A 13,107-nucleotide genomic window follows, 5' to 3' on the forward strand; every position below is an offset into this window, starting at 1 on the left:
AACATGCTCAGTGCAGACACCAAGGTTCTTGAACAGAATAAAGAATACTCTTTACTGTCTAGCACTGCAAATATGAAAGGTTGCGTGCAAGTGTGAGCGCTGGAATGGCATGAACCGTGCTGCTGCTACAGTCTACATCCTCTGTGCAGATTGGACGCAACACCCAATACCCAAACAATTGTCTTTTTTTTTTTTTCGTTCACTGCTACTGTATGAAAAGCCCACATAGAACACAATCCCAATCATAAAACCACTCACACACCATCTACTATCACTGTAAGCTGATTTCAGAGCACCCAGACCGTATGATTTCGAGGATCAGTGAACGGCAGATTATGAAGACTAATCCTTAGGGGCTATCTGTTTAGAGGCACATTCTACTCTTAGCAGCTTTAAGTGGAAGTTGCTGTGGAAATACAAATGAATGCTGTGTCTGTCAAGAGCTTAGCCCTTACTATGTGTGCTATGAGACTGCATATGCTTTAAAGGTATTCATGACCAAATCAAAACATACAGTGCAATGACTTTTAATCTCTTTTGACATGGGTAGTTGTGCATACTATCAAAATATCCTTGTAAGTCTGCATTTTGCAGTTAAAAATTGCTATGCTGCATGTATTTTGTGGTCATATAGAACACGGATATGAAATAATCTCCTGAAGGAAAATTTGTGTCTGTTAATCTGTGTGTCTATATACTTGGTCATCTTGATTTGTGCAAAAGCTGTCACCCAAAGATGTTCCAAGGGACAAAAGAACATACAATTGCTTTTAGTGCTTTAGTTTTTTTTCCTTTTTTTTTCTTCTTCCATCAATGATAATTCATGATGCTTGTGCCCTAGGCTTAGGAAAAGCTGTAAGGAAATGTGCCAACTTATTTTCTCCTATCAAATCCTAACATTTCAGTTGTATTTTTCTATTCCAGCAACTAGAGAAATCCATTCTGGCTTCTGTGCCTGAAAGCTAAGATGTCTATACACTACCAGTTGAAAGTTTGGACACACCTTCTCATGGTTTCTCTCGTGGTTTTTCTTGATTTTTACTGCTTTCTACATTGTATATACAAACTGAAGACATCAAATATATGAAGCAAGATATATGGAATTACGTAGCAAGTAATTATATTTTAGATTATATTTTTGATTCCTCAGAAATCGCAAGTTAAATGATTAGAGCCCACACAGAGTTGTCTGTCACACAGAGTTCCAGCAGCAGACACATTTCTACATCAACTGTTCAGAGGAGACGCATGGTCTCTACTTTCCTGTTTCCCACTGTGAAGCATGGAGGAGGTGTGATGGTGTGGGGGAGCTTTGCTTCTGACACTGTTGGGGATTTATTGAAAGTTGAAGGCACCGAACCAACATGGCTACCACAGCATCCTGCAGCAACATGCCACGCCATCCAGTGAACAGCAGTGACAATGTGTGAACTACCTCAGCTGCAAGATGATTTTTTGCATTTAGTATCTCTTACAGCATCCTGACTATGACTGTGAAGAGTATGGCGACAACTGTGGACACAAGGTCAAAGCCAAGAACCCATGGACATGAGCAAATGCTGTATTTCCTTCGCTTAAGATACTCTGCCAGGCCTTTACTGCCTTCAGGTGCTGATTGTTTGTGACTCTTCCTGAACTCAGTTTTGTCTTCAGTGATGGAAAGTATGCCGTATGGCAGCGGTCCCCAACCTTTTTTGCACCACGGAACGGTTTATGTCCGACAATATTTTCACGGACCGGCCTTTAAATACAACAAAATAAAACCAGTACTGGTACCTAAGTAAGAAGAATTATTCATAACACACAGGAAAAGACCCAGGGAAACCGAGTTAACGATAAAAACGCTTAAAAAAACCAATAAAACTCCTGAAAAGCATAAATTTCACACCCGACTCACCAAACGACTCACGACCGGGGGTTAGGGACCGCTGCTGTATGGCCATGCCTCGAGAAACTCCTGGTTTGCTTTAACAGTATTCTTTAAGTCATTAGGACTGTAATCCCTTCTGAGCAGATAGTATGGACACTGCAGAATTAATCCTGTTACTTCTATCAGCAATCACATTATCAGTAAACACTAATGACCCGGTTCCATTGGCCCTTCCATAACATTGCCATGTTTGATAGATAATTTGGTATTCTTTGGATTATAAGCTGTTTCTCTCCTTTTATACACTTTCCTCTTCTCATCATTCTAGTTCAAGTTAATCTTGGTTTCATCTGTCCAAAGATTTTTTTCTTTGCAGTACTGCACATGCTCTTTTAGATGTTTTCTGGCTAAATATAATCTTCCTGATCTTCAGTGTAATCACTGGTCTGCAACTTATTGTGAAATCTCTGCATTTCCATTCATGAATGTCTCTTGATTGTAGACTCTGAAAATAATATACCTAACTCCTTGTGACATCCTCTCACTCCTGTTTGGTCACAGACGTTTAATTTGCAGGATATTTTGAAGTGGTAACCAAAGCAAAGAGTATTGTGATCATCCTCTTTGGCTGCCATTCCTGCTTTTCCAGGCCTTTTGGTGTTGGTGAGCTGACCACTGCATTCATTCTTTTTAAGAATGTACCAGATAATTGATTTGGGCGCCCCTAAATATTTTGCTATCTATCTGATTTGGACTTTTCAGGGTAACGATGTCCTCCTTCATTTTCATTGACATTCTTTTGGATTTCATCTTGAGAGTTCCAGGGAATAGCTGGATTAAACAATGCAACTACAAGTACAACACTTGGAATTAACTCCAGATCTTTTATATCTCTAATCTGTCATAAAGTAATGAGGGAACTAGTATCTTTATCAGTCATCTGTCTAATTTCCTTTGAGCCTCTAAAAATGAGTATAAAAATGTTCATTATTCCTAAACAGTCGGTGCAATACTTTTGTTAAATCCCTTGGATTAAAGATGAAAGTCTTCAGTTTTTGCATACCAATAAGATACTTACATAGGTCTGCTAAGTGCAGTATTGTACCACAGAAGTAAACTACTGCTGTGAACCACTGTACATCCTGTCGCTCCTGTTTGGCCACAGATAATTTGGCTAAAGTGAGAGTACACTACATCCATTCTCTGGATCTACTCTGGATCTACTCTGTGGTCTCCTCCTTGCTATACTGCCTTGCTACTTTTCTTTCTCTTCTGTGAGGGGGTTTGTTTTACAATAGTCATATTTACACTTGTGGCATAAGCAAATTTTGGCGTGTAGATGGATTACTGTCCATGCAGTGCCTCCCAAGATAAAAAAAATCAAATCAAAAAAATCTTTTGGAGAGTAAAACTATCTGAAATATTATCTACTTTGATCACAACGGTATATACAACTTGTAATTAGTTGAAGTGCTTGAACAATTGTGCTTAGCCATTTGCCTTAATGCCCTAAACATTTGCCAGTGCTAACAAAGAATGAGAAATGCCATTCCCAATGTGCACAAGTAAAAAAAAGACTGCTTTGTTTTACATGCTTTGACAACTTCAGCTACCATCCAAAAACTGAAAGCCCTGGCTGTTCCAAAGTTATAGTTCCTAACCAAGAGTATACTTTAAAAAAAAAAGCTGGACTTTAAGTACAAGAGAACTAAAGAACATCTATTTTGCTTTGCTTTATACTATGTTGATATGAATACTGAATCAGTCTTAATTTCCATTGGTGGATGCTGTGTGCATAGTAAAACTCTATCTGACACATTTGTGAACTGAATTATTGTGCTCAAAGTCTTGGTTGGATGTGTGATTGGATTTCCCACATTACAGGAAAAGACTGGTTAACTTAAAAGTGCGGATTAACTTCTTGTCACGAGCTTAAGAGACGGCCTATGACCATCACAGAGACGTCATAAGCAGTTTACCAGACTGTAGACAAGTGCAGTGCCATAAAAATTATTTGACTCCTGAGCTCTTAGTTTGTTGCATATTTTTCACACTCATATGTTTCAGATTAAAGAACTGCAGTGTAGAAAAAAACAACCCAAATGAATACAAAATGCCATTTTTAAATGATGATTTCATTTATTAAGAGAGAAAAGTTATCCAAACCTATGTGAAAAAGTAATTGCCCCCAAAATCTAATAATTGGTTGTGTTACCCTTGGCAACAAGAACTGCAATCAAGTATTTGTGAGTCTTCACATCATGGTAGGGGGGATTTTGGTATACTGTTCTTTGCAGAATTATTTTAATTCAACCACATTGGAAGGTTTTTTTAAGCATTAACTGTCTGTTTAAGATTATGCCAAAGTGTCCGTGTAGGTTCTTAGTTATCCAGGTCATTCTACTCTAAGGAGCTTTGAAAGAAAATAACTAGACTTATTAAGGTTTCTTGAAGACTTTCACTTCTAATCTGAGAAGAACTGAAGAAGCTTCTTGGGTGAAACGTCTTCGAGATACTTAAAGAAGTCCAGTCGCTGTCTTTCCAAGCTCCCTAGATTATGCCAAAGCATCTCAATAGAATTTAAGTGTAGAGTTTGACTAGGCCACTACAAAGCATTCATTTAGGTGGACTTGCTATGGATTATAGTCCTGCTACATAACCCAAGTGTGCTAGAGCTTTAGAGCACAAACTGATGGCTGGACATTCTTCTTCAGGATTTTATGGTAGCACATTCATGGTTCATGGTTATGCCGATTTAACAGGACTCAGACTTTCCAATAAACATTAAACTTTTGTTTCATCAGTCCACAGAATATTTTCCCCAAAGTCCTGGGGATTGTTTTGGGCAAATGTGAGACGAACCTTTGTGTTCTTCTTGGTCAGCAGCACTTTTCTCTTTGGAATTCTCCCAATTCGCCATTTTTGCCCAGTCTCTTCCTTATTTTTGAATCATGAACACTGACCTTAACTGTGGAAAGTCAGGCCTGCAGTTCTTTAGGTGTTTTTCTGGCTTTGTGTGTGTGTGTGTGTGTGTGTGTGTGTGTGTGTGTGTGTGTGTGTGTGTGTGTGTGTGTGTGTGTGTGTGTGTGTGTGTGTGTGTGTGGACGGGTATTAACATCTTCATGGGGACCAAAAATTGGTAGTTTACTATACTTGTGGGGACAATCAGCCCTCGTGGGGACCAAAATCCCGGTCCCCACGAGTTTGAAGGCATTTTTGAGACTCAAAATGTGGTTTTAGTGTCAGGGTTACAATTAGGTTATGGTTAGGTTTAGGGTCAGGGTCAGGGTTAGGCATTCATTTTTGATGGTTAGGGTTAGGGTAAGCGGCTAGGGAAAGCATTGTGTCAATGAGATGTCCCCACAAGGATATAAATACACACATGTGTGTGTGTGTGTGTGTGTGTGTGGACGGGTATTAACATCTTCATGGGGACCAAAAATTGGTAGTTTACTATACTTGTGGGGACAAACAGCCCTTGTGGGGACCAAAATCCCGGTCCCCACGAGTTTGAAGGCATTTTTGAGCCTCAAAATGTGGTTTTAGTGTCAGGGTTACAATTAGGTTATGGTTAGGTTTAGGGTAAGGGTCAGGGTTAGGCATTCATTTTTGATGGTTAGGGTTAGGGTAAGGGGCTAGGGAAAGCATTGTGTCAATGAGATGTCCCCACAAGGATATAAATACACACACATGTGTGTGTGTGTGTGTGTGTGTGTGTGTGTGTGTGTGTGTGTGTGTGTGTGGGGGGGGGGGGGGGGGGGGGGGGGGGGGGGGGCTTCCTGGATTAATTATCAACACATTCTGAAACTTTGGTAGTCCAGCCTCTCCTGGGAAGGTTCAGTACTGTTCCAAGTTTTCTCCATTTGTGGATAATGGCTCCCATTATGGTTCACTGGAGTCCCAGAGCCTTAGAAATTGTTTTGTAACCCTTTGAGGACTGGTAGATGTCAGTTAAAGATTAAACCAACAACAACAAATGTTTTCCTCACGTCTTAATCATCTTTGATCTTATAAGGTGTTTACTACCTTGCCCTGCTACCCTAGTATGACTAGCAGTTTGTTCATGAGTATTTGGGACACTCTGGTAAACATGCTCTGGCCTATTTTATCAGTTCTCATAGTCATGTTGAAGTGCGGATTAGCTTCCCAGGCTGAAAATGACAGCATGTTGCTGAGCTAACAGAGATGGCAGGCCTATTTGCCCTCTTTTTCCCCTGGGGTTGTAAATATTTACTGTACAGGAGCCCTGTTTTTTTTTGTTTTTTTTGTTTAATAAGCACATTTCCTGCAAAATTCAGATTAGAAGTCATTCGCTGAGGACTCTCGGCACCTCGCCTCTAGAGTCTGCAGTTTTCTCTGCTTATATCAGTGAGCAGAGCTCAAGTCCGTTGAGCTCTGCTCACTTTTGATTTTGTCCGGAGCAGCTGCAGGCTCATCATCCTCCCCACATGACCTCCCTCTAAATGCAAGAGCGCAGGTCAGCTTCTCTGAAAACAAAACCAACTCTCAGAAATGAAGGCGAGAAGTAGAAAGTGTTGCCATGAATTTCAAATTAACTCTTATGCAACTGAATTCTATTACATTTCATTCATTTTAAGAACTGAATGAACTGGTGAGGACATCATAGATATTATTTATTCATCTGTAATGTTTTAAGTCTGATACTCCTTTTTCAAACAAAAATAAATTAAAAATAATTCTTTCACAATTCTCTTTCAGCCTTCCTCAATTAAGATCAACAGATAAACATCTGAAAACATTTCCTGCATTAAACTTTTAATAAGTTTTAACAGGTTTTGCTAAGTTAATTGACTGATTATTTACAGCTATTGTCACTGGTCACAACATAAAATTAACCGAAACTTCATGAGGTTCATTTATTGTTTAGTTTTATTTTTTTCACGTCCTCACGTCCGTAATTTTCATTGTGCTAAATAGGCTATTGTCCTCTAGGTGTAGCATTATAAAATAGCCACTATTATTATATTAAAGAATACAGTTACAAAGTGGCTTCCAAATAGAGGACTATTGAGGTGTCAGAAGAAAGTCTCTTTTTGCCGTATTGCTTTAAAATAGCTTGTTGAAGCTGAACTCTCAGGATCAACCATATGAACTGTTTCATAGGTCTGAGATTTTTTTTATTTTAATTTTCCGCTTCGTGAAAATACACTCACATATCCCAGAATAGCCTCTTACAGCTTTCACTTTTAAACTCTTGCTGCATCTTATTTCAACGTTTCCGTGGTAACTTCCTACGCATCAGTCTGATAATCGCCTTGCAGCTGATAAATTGTTAGGCATGGAGGGAGGGGAGGCGTAAATGACGGCGAGAGGGAGTCCGGGAGAGAGAGCGTCATAAGAAAATCCCGCACTTGGTCAAATCCTCACACAACGTGACATCCTATAGGGTGGACACTCGTGGGGCAGCGCGTGTGAAAATGACGGAAATGTGACATTTTGGCAAACAGCTCAGCTCTATCGGAGATGATGTTTGCACTTCGTGCATCAGTGGAAGTTGTTGAAAACTGCCGAGTGCCGAATGTGATCATCACCTTATCTGTTGTGCTTGGAAATTAGCTGCGGTTCGCGCGTCCCTCCTACTTCGCACCCATGAACTTTTCGGAACGCCGCGCGCTGCCTCATCCTTTACGCAGACAATGAGGATGAGCCGCCGATCCAGGACCCTTCTGTCGCTTAGCTTGAACTTCTTCGCCCTGTTTTTCTCCATAACCGCGTTCATAACTACTTACTGGTGCGTCGGGACGCAGAGAGTGCCCAAGCCAAAGTGCAGCAAGCTGCGGACGCACCAGTGTATAGACTACGGGGTGAACGAAACGGACCCCAACAAAGTGGTGTACAGCTGGGAGACAGGCGACGACAGGTTCCTGTTCCGTCAGTTCCACACCGGAATCTGGATCTCATGCGAGGAAAATATTCACGATGAAAGTAAGAAGGTGTGTGTGTGTAGTGCGTGAATGTTTTTCATTAGTTAACACAAGAGCTGGAATGATTACATACTATACTTTGGTTCTTTTTCCTAACTTAAGAGAAACACATATAACTATTCATTTAACACAACGATAGTATCGGCAATAAAAGCTGTAAGTGAAGAAAAATGGCACATGCTCCTATACATGATTACGAAGGAATGGCTTTGAAATCAGTGTAAAAACTTTAACCATTTGGGGCTAATTTTTTCTTATTATTTATAATCTTTTTTTAATCTTTTGTTTTAATTGTTTATAATTGTTGCCATCATCAAACTTGACAACGTTCTGTTACCTGAGCTGATGTAAGCATTAACGAACAAGCATTCAAAATTTAAAATAGCCAAAGAAATTTAAAAAAACAAAAAAAAAACAAACAAAAAAAACAACAACAAATAGTCATTTTTATAAATGTGTCATTTTAATCTCCTCCTTTGTCAAAATACAACATTTAGTTAAAATGGAGATTGGCTGCTCCTTCAGAGATTTTCTTTCCTTCTTTTTTTAATGGCTCTCCATTTGTGTCATTATGGCTTAGAAAAGTAAGCAGCAGCACTTGAAAGCTTGAGTCTGAAATCGTTTAATTCACTTTTTCATCATTATTTATTTTTTAAGGGAGACAAAGTAGCACTTAGATCCCCAGCTGGCCGGCTGCCTGGGACTTGAATAGTGTGTTGCTTAAGTTACTCACTAAGTCTGACCATTATGGAGTATTGTAAATTAATAACAGAGGGCTCAAGAGGGTGGATTAGTGATCATGACCATAAAAAGTTCAGGGACAAAAGGTGTGATCAGCCCAGATTAGTCCTCTCTCTGTTTAGTTTATTACAGCTGGATAAGGAATTGCTGCAGCATCTGTCTGTCAGCTCTGTAATACTCCATGACAACCTGTGCTGATAATCTGTGTTTTTGTGATGTACTAGAAACAAACCACAAATTCAGCATATCCAAGAAGCAATTGCAATAACACATTTTTATCTTATCAAGTGACTGTGGGATGGTGAGGAGGAAGGGGGTGCTGAGACAGCTTGAGTTAATAAGGATTACATAACAGAGGCCTTGATGAGTTTTTCCTCAAAACAGCTGTTGCCACCCTCCTTCTACCTGATTAAAGCATTCCACTTGCAACAAATCCAGTGGCATGCTCTGGTCAACAGATGGAAAACATCACGTCTGCAGGAATCCTTAGTGTCACTGGTTATTTTGTATCCTGTTTGCCACAGGCTGTCATTATGCCACAGTTTTTGAGCTAATCCGTGTTTTCAAAGTGCATATATACATAAATCAGTAATAAATAATAAATCATGACAGCATGTCATCTTTTCCTGTGTTTCTAGGTGAGAGATGTCGAAGTTTTATTGATTTAGCCCCTGCATCAGAAAAAGGTGAGTGCTATCTGCTTTACCTTGGTTATCACAACTCTTTAAGCCCTCTAATTCTTACAACTATTTTCATTCACTGAGCTGTACATCCCCATGTTTGTGAATATTTCTGCATCACTGTAACATCTTGGTCGATTCTAATTTAATCAGCAACTGTCAGTTCAAGAATGTTTTAATGTGAAATCATGAAGGAGGGCTCACGCATTCAGTTTAAAGTTTCACAGATGTTTAGCTGTGATGACACTTTCACTTGAGAAATGCTTAATTCCTGTCAGTCTGTCTGTCAAGATAAGCAAAAAATTGAGAAGCGGAGTGAAGAGAGTTGAAATGTCTGATCATCATGTGCAGCCAGATTATATTCCACTAGATTAATTGGAAGGCTGAATAAAGCTTTCTGTAAACCGGAAAGCTTTGACATCAGTTCAAGTAGCACTTCATATGAGATCGTCATGTTACTTTCACCCCACATTAAGTCTAACTAACCAGTGAGATTGAGATGTTAGGTGACAATAAATCAAAATCTTCCCTGTAATAAAGAATCTTCATCTTAATTTATGTTATTGTGCATTTCTTGTTTGCTTTTTGGGCATTTTTCAGGGATGCTGTGGTTGTCACTTGTTTCTGAGATGTTGTACATTATTCTGCTGGTGGTTGGCTTCAGTCTCATGTGTTTGGAGCTAGTGCACTCCAGCAATGTCATTGATGGACTCAAACTCAATGCCTTCGCTGCCATCTTTACAGTGCTTTCAGGTAGTGTGCTTCATTCTATTTGTCATTAACTTTAATGCTTTTGTGACATTTCCTGCAGTGTACTGTATTCAATTATTTGATTCTTGTTTCTAAGATTGTCATTTATCTTTGTAAGTCAGCTTTTGAAGTACGGCATAACAAACATATCCTGGTTAATCTGTTGATAAGGAGGGAGCTGTTGTTCTTGAACCAGAGAAACATCCCTCTGGTTTCCTTGTAATGATCAGAAATAAATCTGAACTCAATTCAAAATCTAAAAAAGAAACAGAAGCCTTGAGAAGAAAGCAGAGTGTCAGCTGAATATGTTTTTCACTTCTTTTCCCAAAATAACAGTTTGTAAATTAACCTTAGTAAATTACTTGGATGAGGATTTTAGGTTATCTACACCTGGATAACGTCATTGTTTTTACTTAAAATATTCATATTTCCATTCCCATGGAAAGGGTTGATTCTGCACTCGAAAGAAATCATCAAAGTATTTTTTTAATACTGTTCTTCTTTTCTGTTTGTACACTGAATCAGAAAAGCTTACTAACGATATACTGTGCATATGATTTCAGGTCTTCTTGGCATGGTGGCTCATGTCATGTACACACAGGTTTTCCAGGTCACCGTCAGCCTTGGCCCACCAGATTGGAGGCCCTACAACTGGGACTATGGCTGGTCTTTCTGGTAAGACTCTGCAAACATCCACCTCAATACAGATAATTTTATACGCTGTGTTATTTATAGTGTTACATAGATAGAGTTAAGTCAAATCGTTCTTTAAGAAACAGGATGAAGAAGTCCACTCTGCATGTCGCTGCCTCACACTGTCAGCAGAAGCTCTGATCTCACCTCTCTTCAGCATCACTGTCTGTAATGAAAAAAGCCCAAAGCTCTCGTGTTATGGTAGGATTAGGCTTTGGTGTCCAAAGCCCCAGTGCGGGTGTGATTAGAATTGCATAAGGGAATAATATTTTACTCCTTTACAATGTGCACAGTATGCTGAAAATTCATTTTGGAGGCTAAACAATTCTTGACCTTCTGTGGGAATTATCCAGTCTGCATGAAAACGACATGGGATGATGATTTGATTGTCTGACCTCACATGCGAACCAGCCTGCTTGAGGAGACCAGAGGGACTTAAAGTGATTGGCACTAATCTTACCAAATACAGTGTCACGGTATTGAGGGTAAAACGTCAGAATGCCTCACCACACTGAAGCGCACCATTAAGTTTTCACTTTTTTTGTTAGGTTTTTTTTTTTCAGCTACCACATCTGTTTATTAAAATGTGAATTCTTTTGCTGTTTTATATCAGCATGGCCTGGGCTTCCTTCACCTGCTGTATGGGTGCATCTGTCACCACCCTCAACTCCTATACGAAGACCGTCATTGAGTTCAGACACAAACGCAAGACCTTCGAGCAAAGCATCAGGGAGGAGGACGCACGGGAGGCATTCGGATATTTCCGGGAGCACTCTGTGCACTCCATCTCCAAATCTGTGGATTATTACTCTAGTCAGACCATAAAAAGTGGCAGGAAAACTCCTATACCAGGTGACTCGCTGGACTTCAGTGACATTGCAAATTCTTTGGGGGAAGAGCAGTGCTGAGTGAGACAGGACAGTAGGTGGCAGCATTTCTCTCAATGTGGCATCTTATTGGACTGAAGCATAGTTGTCTTTGGTAAGTGTTCACTGTGGGACGAACACCTACAAAGATAACAGGTCACGGTGTTAGCGGTGTCTGACACATTTAAATACTGCCTTAATTTAAAACCCATCGTGAAGGTTCAAGTCATATAAGTTTAAAGTTGGAAAATTGCAGCTGCAGCTGTAAAAGTGACATAAATGTGTTTTTTTTCTTTTGTGCAGCTTACAACGATGTAGATTTAAAATATAATGTTAAGTGTAACTATACTGTTTCAAAAGAATGAGTGTCTCTCTGATGCTACTAGCCTTATTAGACATGTTCAGTCAGAAAATCTAACTGGGTTTTCATTCTTGTGAATCAAAGCCATAAATGTATACTGCAAATGATGTGCCTGTTTACAGTATTTATGGTACTATTTATTGTAAAATAGATGTCAAGTTTGTACACAGAATGATTGTTGGTAATAATGTATCATTTTTCTTTTGAATGTTCACCTTGGCTAAGTTTGATGGTGTCATAAAGGTCAAACGATCATTTGCAAAACACTTTTGATGGACTAGAATAGGGTTGTTGTTTTTTTAAACTGGAAAGAAATTTACCGCAGAGAATAAAATTCCCATAAACACTAGCACTATTGGAGTGATCACAGTCAGTACACCACATTTCTAACAGTGTAAGTCATTTTCATTTGATGATTCTGCTTTAACTGGAGAAAAGTAGAAACTTCATGACGGTAAAATGGCTATGCGGAGTGTTTCAAGCAAGTATGATGACTATTAAAGTTCCCCATTTCAAAATTGTGTTTTGATTGACTGCTACTTTCCCACCACAAAACACAAAATCTGGTGTTTTTAGTATGATACAAATATAGAACACACAGTTTATTAAACTTTTTCAGTTACATTTTTGAACTATAAAAATAATACAAAGTTGATTTCAGTAGCTTTTAGTGAAGCGCTTTTTTTTTTTTTGCACAAATTAAAAAAATAATATTCAACCTAGTAGTTTTTTCCTGTGTCTGGAGAGTGTTCTAAAAGTGCCCAGAACAAGAGCTGTCGTTTGAAAAAAAAACAAACAAAAAAAAACATAAAACGAATGTAGCAATGTATGCATAGTTCCTGAAGAGGGCAGTGTTGTCTTTATCAGTCACTTCGGAAAATTACATTTCACTCCAGTAACAACTGTAACAAATTTTGCAGAGGCATTTTTTTAAATATTTGCCTTTATTTTGCCTTTTCTAGCTCACATTTCATTATGTGCAACAATTAACAACTTATACAACAATTACATTACAAATGGCACAAATTTATTTCTAATGTTCATGTTTAGGATTACTCATCACACAAGGCTGACATACTATCATAGAAAGATTTCAAAATTTACTTGTATAAAAGTTGAATTAAGAGGTGGACCTGCACACTCATCTCTTTCATATACTTCGCAAAGTGCAAATTCAGTCTTAAAAAGCCACTTGGATGTT

General features: G+C 38.9%; 1 protein-coding gene across 1 annotated transcript; it reads left to right on the forward strand.

Annotated features, from left to right (window-relative positions):
- The first annotated feature begins 7,208 nt into the window (after positions 1–7,208).
- LOC134629458 (germ cell-specific gene 1-like protein) lies at positions 7,209–12,457 on the forward strand. The gene is made up of 5 exons (XM_063476794.1): positions 7,209–7,816; positions 9,195–9,242; positions 9,837–9,989; positions 10,550–10,661; positions 11,293–12,457. The coding sequence occupies exons 1-5, from the start codon at positions 7,528–7,530 to the stop codon at positions 11,585–11,587; spliced, it is 897 nt and encodes a 298-aa protein (XP_063332864.1). The 5' UTR covers positions 7,209–7,527; the 3' UTR covers positions 11,588–12,457.
- Positions 12,458–13,107: the final 650 nt, after the last annotated feature.

This window comes from Pelmatolapia mariae, linkage group LG6, assembly GCF_036321145.2.
Source record: "Pelmatolapia mariae isolate MD_Pm_ZW linkage group LG6, Pm_UMD_F_2, whole genome shotgun sequence".
Classification (NCBI taxonomy): domain Eukaryota; kingdom Metazoa; phylum Chordata; class Actinopteri; order Cichliformes; family Cichlidae; genus Pelmatolapia; species Pelmatolapia mariae.